Genomic DNA, 15,658 nt, shown 5'->3' with positions numbered 1-15,658 from the left:
AGAAGAAGGTAAAGGAGTGTGTGGTTAAGAGGGGAAATGGGTCAGCTGGATCTTGGGTTTTATTTGGATATGGTGTTTTTAGTTTGTGGGTTGGGTGTTTTGATTAAAGGCTGCCACGTGTCCAGTCCATTAGAATGAGGGGTATATTTAGAACTTTGGTGGACGGCAGGGCTATAATGACAAAAAAGTATAAGGGGGGACAAATTTCAACAATAAAACAAAGTAGAGGGGTATATTTGACCCTTTTCCCTTTTTTTATTTGAAAAAGCCACGTGTCTTATTATGATTGGCCTTCATGTATTAATTAATTTAAAATTTACTTTCATTTTGGCATTTTAATTCTTGTGGATTCTGATTTTCTTTATTTGCGTATCAAGTTGATGTCCACAGAGAAAGGTTTTAGGCTAACGAATACTCCCTCCATCCCAAAATGTCTGCCTGGTTTTGACTTGGCGTGGAGTTTAAGAAAGTAAAGAAGATTTTTTAATCTTGTGGTCTTAAATTAAAGACATGTGGAATGTACCAAAATGTCCTTTAATCTTGTGGTCTTAAACATGCCACTTGGAAACTTGAAATTAAAGAAATGTCAAAAACGGAAAGAGGCATTCTTTTTGAAGCGGACTAAAAAGGGAAGTAAGACAAACATTTCGAAACGGAGGGAGTATGTGTTATGTTCTTATTCTCCTTTTCTATTTTTTCTTTCCATATTTCTTTCTTACTTTTTTGTATATCTACAGTTCTATGCATTTTAGCATGTTAGTTCTACATTCTGCACAGTTATATCATAAGATTTTATTTTCTTGACAAAAATAATTACTCCTTTTGTCTCAATTTATGTGAAGGGATTCCACGTCAAAACACTTACAGTTAACTCTGACTTAAGGTATAGATTCTTTAATTTTTTTAAAATAGAATTATATATTTGAAATTACACGAAAAGTACCACGAGTTCAATATAGCTAATGATTCAAAATAATTAATAAAAAGTTTGAATTGTACTCAAAGACAAAAATGTTTGACTTACCAAACATTAATACCTTCATATAGAATGAAACAGGGGAGAATTGTAGACTAAATGAGTGGATTAATATCTATACTTCTATTTTACTATCTACATCAAATTTTTATTTTATTTTTCATTTTTCTTCCATTAAGTCTATGGTTTTGTATTGGTAAGAGAATTATTTTTTACGACCGTGCAAAGGGTGGGCAAGTATACTAGTGGAGGCATATATAATACCTGGGCTCCAGGAGGGGGAGATGTAAAAAAAATTACCAACTTAACCGTTAGCCCGAGTATCAAATTTGGTTATTCACTAAAATCCCATTTTGGAGGGGAAGGATTGGAATCTTTTTCATTTTATTTTGTCAATTTTGGCTAGGAACTCAGAATTCAAGTTTCATTCAAATTAGTTAATAAATAATGAGTAGACAGAAGACAAAGTTGTTGACACGTCTTCCCCCCCCCCCCTTTTTTTTTTTTTTGGCTACAGCCTGTCAACCTACATATCATTTTTGCGCTCTTAGTGCCAATTCTTCTGTAGATAACTATAACTCAACAGGTATACGAGAACTATGACCTGGTCTCCAATCCTCTAGGGGAGGTAGCCATAACTTACATAAAACAAAGCAGTCTCTAGAGATGCTAAAGGCCTGCTATCATACTCAGCCTAAGGAAACAACAAACTTTGGGATATATGTGCCGAACTTCTTTCCCCTTTTTTTTTTTTAAAACTGGTAACTGTGAACTTCTTTCCCCTTTGTTTTCTTCCTTAAATCAAATGGACCTTGTTTCAGTTTGTTACATGTATCTCATACTTCTGATATAGTTGATCACTAATAAACAAACTTTTGCCTGCTTTCTACGAAATCTATAACAGTTTCTAGGATTAAAGACAGTTTCAGAAACTAAATATGAATAACTTGATGTGAACACCAAACAATGCTTCCTCACTTGGCATATTTCATCGACAGGTTGAAGCTGTAAATTGGTCATATCCTTTCTTATTCCAATTGCATACTCTCTTATTACTTTTGCTACATATATACTTTAACCATGAAAACCATCTAGCAAGCAAGTATTCTAAAATACAGTAAATCATTAGGCAGCTTGTCACAGTAAACAATCGAATAATCACAGACGGATAACTTACCTACAGAGACGCCAATATCGGTATCAGCAACTTGATTTTTCCTTAGTTTCCTCTCCAAATGTGCTGCAATCCATATAGTTCCTAAAGGCCCCTTTTTGGCCAATATGAACTGTGAATAAAACATGTCTCTATACCCTCTATTCTTCAAAAGAAAACTTCAAATTCTTCTTCTACACAATCTACAAACACCCAATTACAAAACCCTAATTCCAAATCCAAAACCCTAATTTGTCCCCCAATTTCTCAATCAGGACCTGAACCTACAACCAAAGATACCAAAAACCCCATCTTTACTATAAATAACATAACAATACTTCAAATAACACACAAAATTCAACTTCAATCTTCAAGAACCATCAAATTTCCAAAACCCACAACTCAAAATTACTAACTCAAACTAAAAAACTAGCACTTACCCAACAAAATTCACCAAATCCAAACTTCAAAAAACCCAAAATTTCCTTTTTTTTTAACACACAAAAATCAACTTCAATCTTCAAGAAACCATCAAATTTCCCATACCCACAACTCAAATTAAAAAACTAGCACTTACCCAACAAAATTCACCAAATTCAAACTTAAAAAAAACCTAACTTTCCTTTTTTTCCTTACTTGGAAAAAACAAGAATTTAGCTCAACCAACAAGGAAATTGCAAGTTTGGAACCCCTAAAACTGAGATCCAACAGTAAATCAGGCTATAAGTGTAAGAAATCTAGCAAATAATTGTTATAATTAAACTTATAATTATTTTTTTGTGGGGGTGATTTGAACTGAAGTGGGAAAACTGAAATTTTTCATCAATTTTTGAACTAACTTTGTAATTTTAAGACCAAAGGGACTTTGAACTGAGACATATTGTCGTGTTATTCATGTGTACATCTGACGGGTTGATTGAACCGTTGGATAAAAAATGGACGGTTAAAATTGAGTTGAAAGTCAGCGTTACGAAAGTGAGAAGTGTACCACGTACGCTTTTTCGTGGTTTCGTCTGTGTATTAAAGATTCAATCCTTTTTCTTATCTATTTTGATTTTGATATTATTTTTGTTACTTTCCTTCTCCTTTTTTTTTTTCCCCTTTGTGTTTTTTGATAATTTTTTGTTAATTTCCTTTTAAAAAAATAAAAAAAATTGTGCTTTGACCATATATATTTTTGTTGTACAAGGTCTCTTAATTATTACTCCAATACGAGTTAGGATTTGGATACTACCTCGAGCGCTAATACGAGGTGAATCTCTCGTGAGCCAGATATTAGGTGTCAGTTGGCAAATAGCAAGCTTCCCAATGAACATTCGTCGTTAATCAAATAAGTGGCAGTTGACATCATAAAGTATTTTCCAAAATTATCTACATGTTGTCGCTTTCATATCTAAGCAAAGACGTGTATATAAGTTATATAAGATTAATTGAGACTCGTACACACAACACCACTCATAAGGATCTCAAGTGCCAGTACGAGGTGAATCTCTCGTGAGCCAAATATTAGGTGTCAATTGGCAAATGCAAGCTTCCCAACGATCATTTGTAGTTAAGCAAATAAGTGGTGGTTGACGTCATAAAGTACTTTCCGAAATTCTGTAGATTTTGTCGCTTATATATACAATCAACACGTGTATATAAGTTATACAAGATTAATTGAAAAAAAAAGACGAAACATCATAATTGTCATGTAGCATAAAAGGCTAACAGTCTCATGACATCCGTTAATGCATTAAGTATGACCAAATCAATACAATTGAACAATTTAAATAGAAAAGTGAGGCACGAGCATAACAAGGGACTACCGTTCGAGAATTAAGTAATTATAATAACTTTGTTGAACATGAATTCAATATTTGTTATATGAATCATTTATTGTGAAAACCGCTTAGCAATAGCATTATTTGTGTCCCGCGTCGCAAATTGTTTCATTAACTTTCACCAACAACTCATTGCGAACATAATGATTGGTGCTTGGAACCAGGATTCATAAAAAGGGTAACCGTTGACACAAATTCAAATGAATGCCCAAAGAAATTCAATCTAAAAAATTATAGTCAAGCAAAGAATGGAAAGTAGAGTCATTTAATGGAAGAAGATCGTGTGAAATGAGGCACCATCCTCTTATATACCACAATTTTATTTGTACTCTGCCATTGATTATGAAACACTAGCCTTTTATTTCATAAATCTTGGCTATACTTCTCAAATATTATGTGTTAGTTCTTAACCCAACCATGCAATCCTATGTTTTTTTTTTGCAAACCAATACCTTCGACCAATAATATTCTCAATCTTATCATAACCTTCTTATAAAGTTTGAATTCCAGCTGATAATTGAACATGTGTGCGCGCGCACACTTACATGCACCTACATAAAGAGATACACACAAATCACATCATGATGACAAAATCAAGTGATTGTAGTTTGATTTAGCTAGTTTTTGTTAAAAAAGGTTGTACCATCGATAAGCTAAAATGTCCTTGGGGATAAACTAAAAAAAAAAAAAAAATCAAATAAAACGTTTTATAAGTTTGAAAAATTATAAGTGAGGTCTCTTAATTAGTAGTTTTATACACTAATTTTTTTTTTTTGTCAAATTGACAAAATTATAGTATATGCATATGAGTTTTAGTAGACTCATACACACAACACACCCATAAGAACTTCAAACGACAATACGAAGTGAATCTCTCGTGAACCAAATATTAGATGCCAATTGACAAATGGTAAGCTTCACGACGAACATTTGTCGTTAAGCAAATAAGTGGTAGTTGAAGTCATAACGTACTTTGCACAATTATATACATCTTGTCACTCTCATATCTAATTAACACGTGTATATAAGTTATACAAGAGTAATTTTAAAAAATAAAATAAAAATAGACGAAATATCATAATGGTTATGTAGCATAAAAGGCTAACCTTGACACAAGTTAACACATTGAGTATGACCAAATCAATCGGCAAAGGGAACAATTTAAATGGAAAAGTGAGACACGAGCATAACAAGGGACTAAAATTTGACAATCAAGTAATTATGATAACCTTTTTGAACATGAATTCGATACTTGTTACAGGAACCATTTATTGTGAACACTTAACAATAGCATCTGTGTCATCATACGTTGCAATTTTTTTCATTAACTTTCACCAACAACTCATTGTGAACATAATGATTGATTGCTTCGAATCAGGGTTCATAAGAAGAGTAACCGTTGATACATAATTTCGAATGATTTCCCAAAAAAGTTCAATCTAAAAATTTATAGTCATAATTTCAAGCAAATAATGGAAAGTAGAGTCATTCACTCGAAGAAGATCATGTAAAATAAGGTGCCAACATCTTTATATACCATAATTTTATTTGTACTTTGTCTTTATTTATGAATCACTAGCCTTTTATTTTATAACTTTTCGCTATAATCCTCAAATATTATGTATTGGTTGTTAACCCAATTATGCAATCCTAGAATTTATTTGTCAAACCAATACCTTCCACCATTAGTATCATCAATCTTATCATAACATTTTCATATAAAGTTTGATTTCCAATTGATAATTGAGCATGTACGCGCACACTTGCTTACATGCATCTACATAAAGAGATACATATCACATCATCATGACAAAATCAAGAGTGATTGTGGTTTAATTTAACTAGTCTTGGTTAAAAAAGGTATACCATCGATAAGCTAAAATGTCACTGGGGATAAAAAAAAAACAATAAAAAAAAAAACTCTCAAATAAAAAATTCACTTAGGTTTGAAAAATCATATGAATTTTCACTAAAGAAATAAAAGATTAATTATAAACTTGTTTGATCAGCTTAATCTTATCAACATCGACTGTTTTTACGCCTTTGTGAATGGAGCGGTGAATAAACAAACATATCATATCAATCAAATAATTTTTAAAATGTTCAGCATGAGAAAACTAATATCTATAGAAGCATAATTTAGTCTTATAAAAAATATAAAATTTTGATCATCAACTTAGAAGTTAGAAGAGTGGATTACACCCGTTAATCCGTTATACTTCGTTAATTATAAACTATTAATTTATGTAACATTTTGTAGATAAAAACGTTAATTACAATAATGACACTTAAATATGTGATTCTCTTTTGTAGAAAATGCAGTTTCAACTATTGAATATATACATCAGACATAGCTCTTAAAAGATTTAATAAAAAATTACAATAATTGGACCTTTTGAAGAACTACTCTTAATAAGTGGTTTGAGTTTGGCTAAAGGAATCAAGTATATACAAACATGTCTATAATCCTCAACGCGTCCTTTTAAGTTGTATGTCTGGATCTTTTAACGATTAAGGGACATTTTTTGTCTAAATGTTAATGTTATCATATACATAGGAATACTCAAACGGCGAGCACATATGAATAGATGTAATAGTAAAGAGGAAAATATCAACCTTTTAGGAAAAAACATTTGTGCTTTCATCATTTTCAGGTTATTTAGATTTTAGGTCATCTAATTTAGTGAAGAAAAACATCTTTTGGGGGTTTTCCTATTTTTTAGATGACACGTACTTTTTTAATGACATGTCTTTATTTTATCGATCATTTAATATAATATTTGCACTTGAAATCACGTGTTTGATTTATTTACTTTTTGTGTTCATGAGATACATATTACTGTCAAGTTGAAGTGTAATTTATCCCTAGCAAAGTAGAAATGTTTAATTGGCGTTTGAGGGTCTATCTATCAACTTGACCTTTTTCTGTATTAGTGTATATATTGACAAATCATGATTTTTATACCGACGTTTTTATGCTTCAAACATTGGATCATAACATTACACCACAATTTATTTGTTTAGTTTAATTCCCTCTTCCTACTTTACCGTCTCTTCATGTGTGTTCAATTTAGGCTTTGAGTGACTATCCTTTTTTTGATTTTTTATGTGGTGTTTGGTACCCGCATTAAACCCTAACTAATTCGAATTCGCACTGTGTAAGATCCATTAAGGAGAAAAATGCTTTCTAACAGGATTTTTGTCATATCCAACGCTCGAATTCAAAATCTCTAATTAAGAATGAAGGAATCTTGTAGTCTTACCACAGCTATTGTTGTTGGTGGCTTTGAATGAGGCTCTGATTTGTTTGCTTTCTTTTCTTTTGACCAAAAATGTTCACTTTTTTCAAACAAAAAGGTCCTATTATGTTCAAAGTAATACGTATAGGACCAAAATAGGTTGCTGCCATTTTGAATTTTTTTTTTTGTCTTGATTTCAATTCAATACTAAACAAGTCCGAGCTAATGAAGGCATCATTCATATTTTAAGGTTATATTTTGGTTTGAAAAACTTATGCTTATATCATTTTCACTGAAAATAGAAAAAATGCGTGTTTCTGGCAATTTGAATTGCAAGTCGAAATAGATGTGAAAAATTAAAGTTAATTTTTTGGAAGGAAAAATATCATAGATATTTAGAAGAGTTTCTAAAAAGTTATATTGTAATATCTTTGATATATATACTTATAAATGTCTAGAAATTGTACACATATCGATATTTATAGTTGAGGATAATTATCTGATCCTTTTGTATCTAGAATAATATCATGATAGTTTAGAATAGTGGTAGGAGATAAGAGTAACTAGATTTTTCTTTGGATGTATCTAGAATAATATCTAGAAGCATCTCTAGACAAGTATAAATACGAGTGACATTAGGCATTTGTAATCAACCCATACAAAACTCAATTGTAACTCAATTCAAGCCAATTCAAGAGAGTCTTCTTCCATTACAAAGTTCTCCTTTCCAAAGCTTCTCTTCTTCGAGCTTGAATCTTAGATCTTAGTTAATCTATCTTGGCCAGCGTGGTCTCTTCCCGATTTACCTTTCTTCTGCTATATTTCTCTACAATAGATTGAATATCCTTGCTTTAACTTTTATCTTATGTATAAAGGGCAAATCATAGCCAAATAACAGTCGGCCATCCAGTTTACAAAATATGTACTCTGTGTACCGGTAGTGTACGGTTTATACTAAATATACTATACATACCTAGACATATAATATACATACCTATACACTACTTGTATAGCCTAAGGGCTTGCTTGGTACAAGGGATAAGGATAAATAATCATATTAAAATTGATTTATCCCAAATTTGGTTCTGTGAAGATAAAATCGCCGTATAACTAATCCACCGGATTATGGTGTTATTTTATCCCCTTAAGGGTTGAATAACTAATAAAATAACTAATTATAGGATAAGTATATAATAACCAAACGAGATTAAGAAGTGTATACGGAATGTATACTTCGGCCATGTATGGTAAACTAGATGGCCGAAGGTTATATTTATGTAAGTTTCTCCATTTTTTAGCTTTAAATAAATAAAGAAAAGACTCATAAGAAGAACAGACGATTTCATTTAGCCGGTGAAATTGAGTTTCTACTTTTATAAACCTTACTTAATTGATATTCTTGGTATTAGTCAAATCTCTGTGGAGTAGTTTCTAGTCCGTTCGTCTTTCTTGCCTTCGGTTTTCTCATACTTCGGTTTGGCTATTTCGGGTTCGGTTTTTTGAATACACTAACACCGAACCAACTAGTTAGGACTAGGATTTCGGTTTCGGTTTTTGAAGTTCGGTTCGGTTTCGGTTTTTCAATTGTTTTTTCAATAACCAAAGACTCCCAAGTGTATAAGATTTCCAGAAAGAAGAAGACTATTCTTAATTCGAAGGAAGCATGTATGGATATAAAACTTTTCAATCTCTAATTTTGTTTTAACACAAACTATCAAAGGCGACTAGTCTCTACTCAATTTATTGATCGGGGAAGTTACAAAATCCATTTTTGCATATGAATTCTTTCTTCATAATAAAAGAAAAAAATGAAAAAGTTGAGAGAAACCATCATTTTCATAATCATTTGTTTCATTCCAATAGACGATGCCATTGCAAATTCTAAACTCCCCCAAAATCCTGCTTGGTGAAAATAACATAAATGTAACTATCCATTGTCCCACTTATATGCAACACCTTACCAAATTGTCTTAAAAACATAAAATTCTTAAACCGAAACCCGAAAACCGAACCCTAACCCCGAACACCGAACCGAGATCCCGAAATTTTTTGAAAAGGTGAAACCGAACCCGAACCGAAAACCCGAAAACGAACACCGAAAAAAAAAATCGAATTAATCTCTAGGTGATTTTCGATTTATGTGGTTTCTAGATGTTAGGAGGGGTTTATCTTTGATTTTCATTATTATCTTACATGTTCTTTTTGGAGTTAAACTTTCGAGGTAGTAATTTTTGTCATAGTAGGTCAACATTTCAATGCACCCATAGGGATGTTTGGTTTGAAGACAAGTTATGCTGGGATGGGATTAGTTATTCTGGTATTAATTCTTTTTAATTGTTTAGTTTGTTGGATTAAAAATGCATTGCATAATTTTTAAAAAAAAGTTTATTTACAAAATAACTTTCACCTTATTTAGTACAAAGGGTTTGAGGGACTTTAGGGGTATTTTTATCATTTTTATTGTTTTATCCATGATTAACTAATCCTAATACTATCTTTCCACCATCTGGCGGGAATAACTTATCCCATTATTATTTCTAATCCTGATATAACTTATTCCAAGATTAGTAACCAAACAAGGATCAGGCAGTAATAACTATTTTATACTTGTCCAGCATACCAAACCACCCCTTAAGGCTCTAGATTATTATAATTCAGTAGTGTTAAAATTCTTTGTGAATATTTTCCTTCATGAGGTTTGTTTCTTTTTCTTTTCTTATAAATGTGTGTGTATCTATATGTTATATATAAACAGACGTGTTTGTGGATTTATAAAACTTGGTGAGTGCATTAGAACCAGTAATAGTGCTCATTGATGCCGGATCCCTTCGCTTTTGTTTCTTCTGTAAACCTGCAAATAGTCGGCTGTTTCATGGCTGAAGTTTTTTTTTTTTTTTTTTTTGTAAGAATACAGATTACTTCTCTTAATTTGATATTAAGAAGAAAATGTAACTGTGGCTTTGTGTTTACGTTGAGATGTACGGGTAAATGTGTCTTAGTATTGTGACATTTGTCAGCAACACCCAAGAGTGTGGCCTAGTGGTCAATGAAGTGAGTTAAGAACCGTGAGGTCTCAGGTTTAAATCCTAGCAGAGACAAAAACACTAGGTGATTTATTCATATTTGCCACTCTTTGTACTTTTACAAGTAACATTGTTTGATCTGTATAAGTATCAAGACTTGTCGCTGTGATCTTCTTTTACTTGTACAGCAGGGGTGGGAGCCATGTTTTTCCTTCGGCCCGCTCTTTGAATATTTTTATTTCTTTTTCTCTTGGGATAAAGATAGCGTATTCAGAATAAGTACATTTTTATACACATATTGACATACATAATACAATTATGGTCCGCAACAAAGTCCGCCTATGATTAGGAAAACTCAAATCTCATGTGCTATTTTATGACATCTTATTCTCTTTGTCAAAAATTGCAATAGTAGTGCAGTAATCTAGTTACCTTTACCTCACAAAAGAATAAAAAATAAAAAAATAGTAGTCCAGTAATCTCTATCCTAGAATTTATAGAACAGAGAAAAAGACGTGCCTTCGTAATGGCAGGCTCATGGAGATCCAGTTGTACTCATGTAGTGTACTTAATTGTAGAACATCTCATTGAAGATTTCACTGCAATTGCTGTCATTCTAAGTTATTCTCTAAGTCTGCCTAAGGCAACACTATAATCATGTTGCAAAGCTGGCCCCAACATTACGGTTATTGAAAAACAGAACACTATGATCATGTTGTAATATCATAAATTCTTTTCTTCATTGGGTACACATAAGAGTAAATGGATTCAAAGGTGAAACATGTAATCGTTAAGGCTCTAAAGGTCGGAGAAATTATCGGGCGAAGGCGACAGTGGTGCTCATACCTGTTAGGGTTGACGATATTATCACCTTCTTGAGTCTGCAAGAGAATATAGAAGCCCCGCTGAATCAACAACAACAACAACATACCCAGTGTAATTTCACAAGTTGGATCTGGGGAGGGAAAAGTGTACGCAGACCTTACCCCTACCATGGGAGGTAGAGAGGCTGTCCCTCAATCCCACAAGGCCCCGCTGAATCATTGTTATTAATCCATTTCAATGTATGCTAAGCATTTTATAAAGTTGTAGGGCTGTACGAAAAGTAAAAGAGGGAGAGAAAAAAAAAATCAACCCTGTTGATTTGGGTATTCTGGATAAGGTAGAAGTTCTTATGAAAGATGTTGAGTTAGTGAACTTTGTTTTAAAGTGATAACAATAAATTCGTCTTCTGACTTATTGTTTTTTGTCAGTCAGTCAGATATATTTACAATTGCATTAGAGTTCTCACTGAAACCTTGTTTATAGTGGCTTGAACATTTTCTTTTATTGTTGACAATGGAACCCACGATCGCTACCCTTCGGGCAGGTGTTACATTAGGCGTTCATAATTCAAAGTGAAGAATCCAAATTCTTCTCCCAATCCGAACTAGTTCTTCATGTCATGCGAAGTCGATTGGGGACGTGGCAATGAAAGTGAAGATATTGCAATGGCATGCTGTTTCTTCATGGACATGGGATGCTCAAGATGAAACTTGTGGGATATGTAGGATGGCATTTGATGGTTGTTGTCCTGATGGTAAACTCCCTGGGGATGATTGCCCACTAATCTGGGGTGCTTGTAACTATGCATTTCATCTTCATTGCATCCTAAAGTGGGTAAACTCACAAACGTCTCAACCTCATTGTCCCATGTGTCGTCGAGAATGGCAGTTTAAAGAATGAGCTAAAATTAGCTGCACCTTTGTGGCCATTTCGTTGTATTATTCCCAAAAATAGTGAAGAGTTCTAGTTTTCTTCTGTTCTGTTTAGGTATTATGTATTGATATATGTGATGCTGCAACATTTTAGAAAGTATAGCTATGCTTATTTGCACAAAAAAAAAAAAAAAACACGCTATCCTTCGGGAGTGCATAGGGTAAACCCCGCTCCAGTGTAATAGACCGCAAACCACACAAGAGAACTGAACCGCATTAGGCAAACCTCGTGCGACGAGCTAGACTGAGAAAGCTTGCAGGGGGTTGCACAGATGTTTTTCAATTCAAATTGTATGCACATTTGGGTCTGGAGATGTGGCTGGCTTTAATTCTTGAGCTGTGCAATTCTAGGGCTTTTCTTCTCATTCCAAATTGATGTTTTCTTGTATGTTTTTTGAGTTGTGTAAGCCCATTGTGTATGTATCAGCCTAATTTCTTTATGCTGGTACTGGTAGTGTAACAGGGTTTTTACACTTTCAAGTTGCCAACAAGTATATCATACATAGAAAGTAAGAATTGTAATATGGAAACTAAAGCAACTTACCTCATACAACAGGTTAATTTATCCCGATTTCAAGAGCAAGAACGTTTGACAAGCTAGAGATATTGAAATAAGTCGTGGAAAGGGACCTAAGAAGGGCCAAGGAAAACATGCTAAAAAGCGCAACAAATAGAGAGAGTATTTTCACTGGCGTGCAAGTGGTATCAACAGCTTTGTGCTGTTTTTATGGGTTACTGTTTGCAATTTGATTGCCTTCTTGTTTATGTTCTTGTAGGATTTCTTTCTGCAATTCAAGCATCTGATTTCAATAGATATAGTCTTTGTTTTCATGCCCTGCTCTGAAGTGTAATATTCCTAATACACATTTCTTAGTATCACGAAAGTGAACCGAGAGGTTGACTGGTTTTGTAGGAACTCTTGGGGGTCGATTGGTTAAAAATTAAAATGAACAAAAGGGCACTGAGAATTATCAATCTTCTTGAGGCTTTGCATCCTTGTGTCTTAGCATCCTTGTGTGCTAGTAATAACTGTTTTTTCTTAATCCCCCTTTTTTGGAGGATCTATAGCGATTCCAAATTTTTTCTCCAAAAGCAAGGGTTCTAACCTCGATCTTACCAAATGTGGAGGTGTTTTACCAACTAATGAGTGTAATTTTTATACATTAAAAATGTAAAATAATGTTTAATTTAACTACTAAGTTATCTAAACAGTAAACATATATAAATAACCGTCCACCAAAAGTGTGACTAATAATATGAAAATAAGACAATTTATCTGCTATAACAGGTTAAAGTAGATTGATAGTATAAAAAATATTACGTAAACTATTACTAGTATATCCAGTGAAATTTCTCTCTGATAACGTCCTTTGTTTAGACTCTTTTTATTTTTTATTATTTTTTTTATAGCGAAATGCTATAATATAACATAATATGAAAAATCGGTTTCAAAGAAAACTTGACAGCTATATTAAAATGTCATTATAAGGAATGATTGTTATGGAGATCTCCGATTGTATATGTTAAATCTAAAACTAACATACACTTTTTATTTTGAAAAGAATGTTTTGTCGAAAGTATTTTTCAAAAAAGTACTTTTGAAGAGTAGCAGTTTGGATAAATACTTAATCGCGCCGAATAATTACACCTAACTAAACAATTAACCTTAAGAATCAACAAATTTAAGTGAAACATGTTTTACGTACATTCATTGGCTTAGTGCAAAAACACCTGGTGTAGTTAAAAACTTTTGTCAATATTACATCATCGATTTGTACTTGGCTTCCGAAGAAATTAGTTTTTTCAACATCTGAAACAACATCTTAAGCTATTATTTAAAAAACACTTTTTTCCCTTAAAATCTGGTCGAACACATCAGCTCTCTAAGATAAGTAATTTTTGCTTCTCAGAAGCTTGGCGAAAAGGGCTATTACCAAAGTCACTCCCTAATCTCCATTTTTCTTTCTTTTGGTTAATCTCTTTCGTTATATGATTTGAAGTAAAAGCTGGTGAAATGGGCAGTCAAGATGGAATAGAGACAGTATTAACAAATTTCCAAAGATTATATCAAGTTCTGCAATTGTTAAACATATATAATTATATAGTTTGTCACGTCTAGAACAAAAAATTGCGCGGATTGTCATTCTAAGAGACTAGTAACATTAGTAGATTGAGGTAGCACCGCAAATTTTGTTTTGTTCTGCTTTATTTTTAGTTTTTTTAGTTACTTAATACGCGTTATTATTGAAAAACCAGTACCTAATTTATACTAATATAGAATTATGACAATCAAACTCCAACTCTAATCTCTTTATTTTATTGTTACCTAAACCACGGCTTTAATGAACGCGTTCCACGAGGCACCTTGATTGATATTATGCCGTTAAAATTGGTTCTATCTACCATTCAAAAAATTAAAATTCGCTAGGAAATTCATTGTTAAATGTTAAATTGCTCGTAGCTAGCATTTTTTTAATAATTTATTGCTAATTCATTATTTATTGACGGACTTTAACATTTAGTTGCTGTTAAAATTGATTTATCAACCACTACAAAAATTGAAACCAGCTATGAACTTTATCGCGAATCTATTGCTCAAACAACTCGTAAATAATATAATTTTTTTAAATTAATATATAGCTATTCCGTTGTTCAACGATGCAACAACTGAATTTATCCGTCGGTAGTTCCTACTTTTTTTTAATAGTGAACATTAATTGATCAAAGACGCTGTTAAATATGGTTCATCAACTACAAAAAAAAAAATAAAAAAAAATTGGAACTAGCTAGTTATGAACTTCATCGCTAATCAATCGGTAAAATAATTTGTCCTTAATATATATATATATATATTTTTGTGAACATTAATTGATTATGATCAGTGACTTTGGCTTTTTCTAGGAAGCGTCTTCTAGACGTTAAAATTAATAGCATATCTTCTAGACAACAACAATGTTGGCCAATCTTAGTACTTCATCCATTTCCACAATTCCCACCGTTGCTGCCTTCTTCCACATCACTCTTTTGACCTCTTTCGTTAATTCCCCTCAGTCTTCTTCTAGTAACCCTATCTCAGTTTCTAGTTTCAACCTTCTAGGTCATGTGATGACTGGGGATGAGGTATTGAAAAAATAAATATGAAAAATATTGCTTTGTTTTGTACAGTATTTGGGTGGCTATATAAGCAAAAGTAATCTGTATAATAAGTTACATAGGAGAATATATATATATATATATATATATATATATATATATATATATATATATTAGTTTATGCAGAATAGAATGTGAAACTATAAAAATTAGTATCAAGACAAAAATAAAAAAGTATTAAAGAAAAAATGCTTTTGCACTCAAGGATGTGACCTAGTAATCACTGAAATGGATTAAGAGCCATGGAGTTTTCACAATTCAACTTTTGATGGAGGAAAAGATCACTAGGTCAAAGTTGAGACATTGAGTGCAAATTCTCTAACGACATAGTTATTGATATCAAGTGCTTAACGTTAGCAAGCACCATATCGTATTACGCAGAACCGTGAACCGAGCAACACAATTATAAAAAGAGAATACTTTTAAAACAAGTTCCCACATAATATTAATTAATCATGTTAGTATTCACCCACTACAAGAGAATATAGAAATGACAATAAAAAATTTAATATTTAGCAACAACTTAGTTTTATT

The 15,658-nt window shown here is 32.4% G+C and overlaps 1 protein-coding gene across 1 annotated transcript; it reads left to right on the top strand.

Annotated features, from left to right (window-relative positions):
* The first annotated feature begins 11,357 nt into the window (after positions 1-11,357).
* LOC132041779 (anaphase-promoting complex subunit 11) lies at positions 11,358-12,245 on the top strand. The gene has a single exon (XM_059432476.1). It carries the CDS (start codon positions 11,685-11,687, stop codon positions 11,937-11,939), a length of 255 nt encoding a protein of 84 aa, XP_059288459.1. The 5' UTR covers positions 11,358-11,684; the 3' UTR covers positions 11,940-12,245.
* The last annotated feature ends 3,413 nt before the right edge of the window (positions 12,246-15,658 follow it).

This window comes from Lycium ferocissimum, unplaced genomic scaffold (assembly GCF_029784015.1).
Source record: "Lycium ferocissimum isolate CSIRO_LF1 unplaced genomic scaffold, AGI_CSIRO_Lferr_CH_V1 ctg1166___fragment_2___debris, whole genome shotgun sequence".
Taxonomy (NCBI): domain Eukaryota; kingdom Viridiplantae; phylum Streptophyta; class Magnoliopsida; order Solanales; family Solanaceae; genus Lycium; species Lycium ferocissimum.
The sequence above is the reverse complement of the archived record's forward strand: the minus strand, read 5'-3'. Positions and strand labels throughout refer to the sequence as shown.

Coding starts and splice junctions, on each gene's coding strand:
- LOC132041779 (XM_059432476.1), top strand. CDS start 11,685: ATGAAAGTGAAGATATTGCAATGGCATGCTGTTTCTTCATGGACATGG.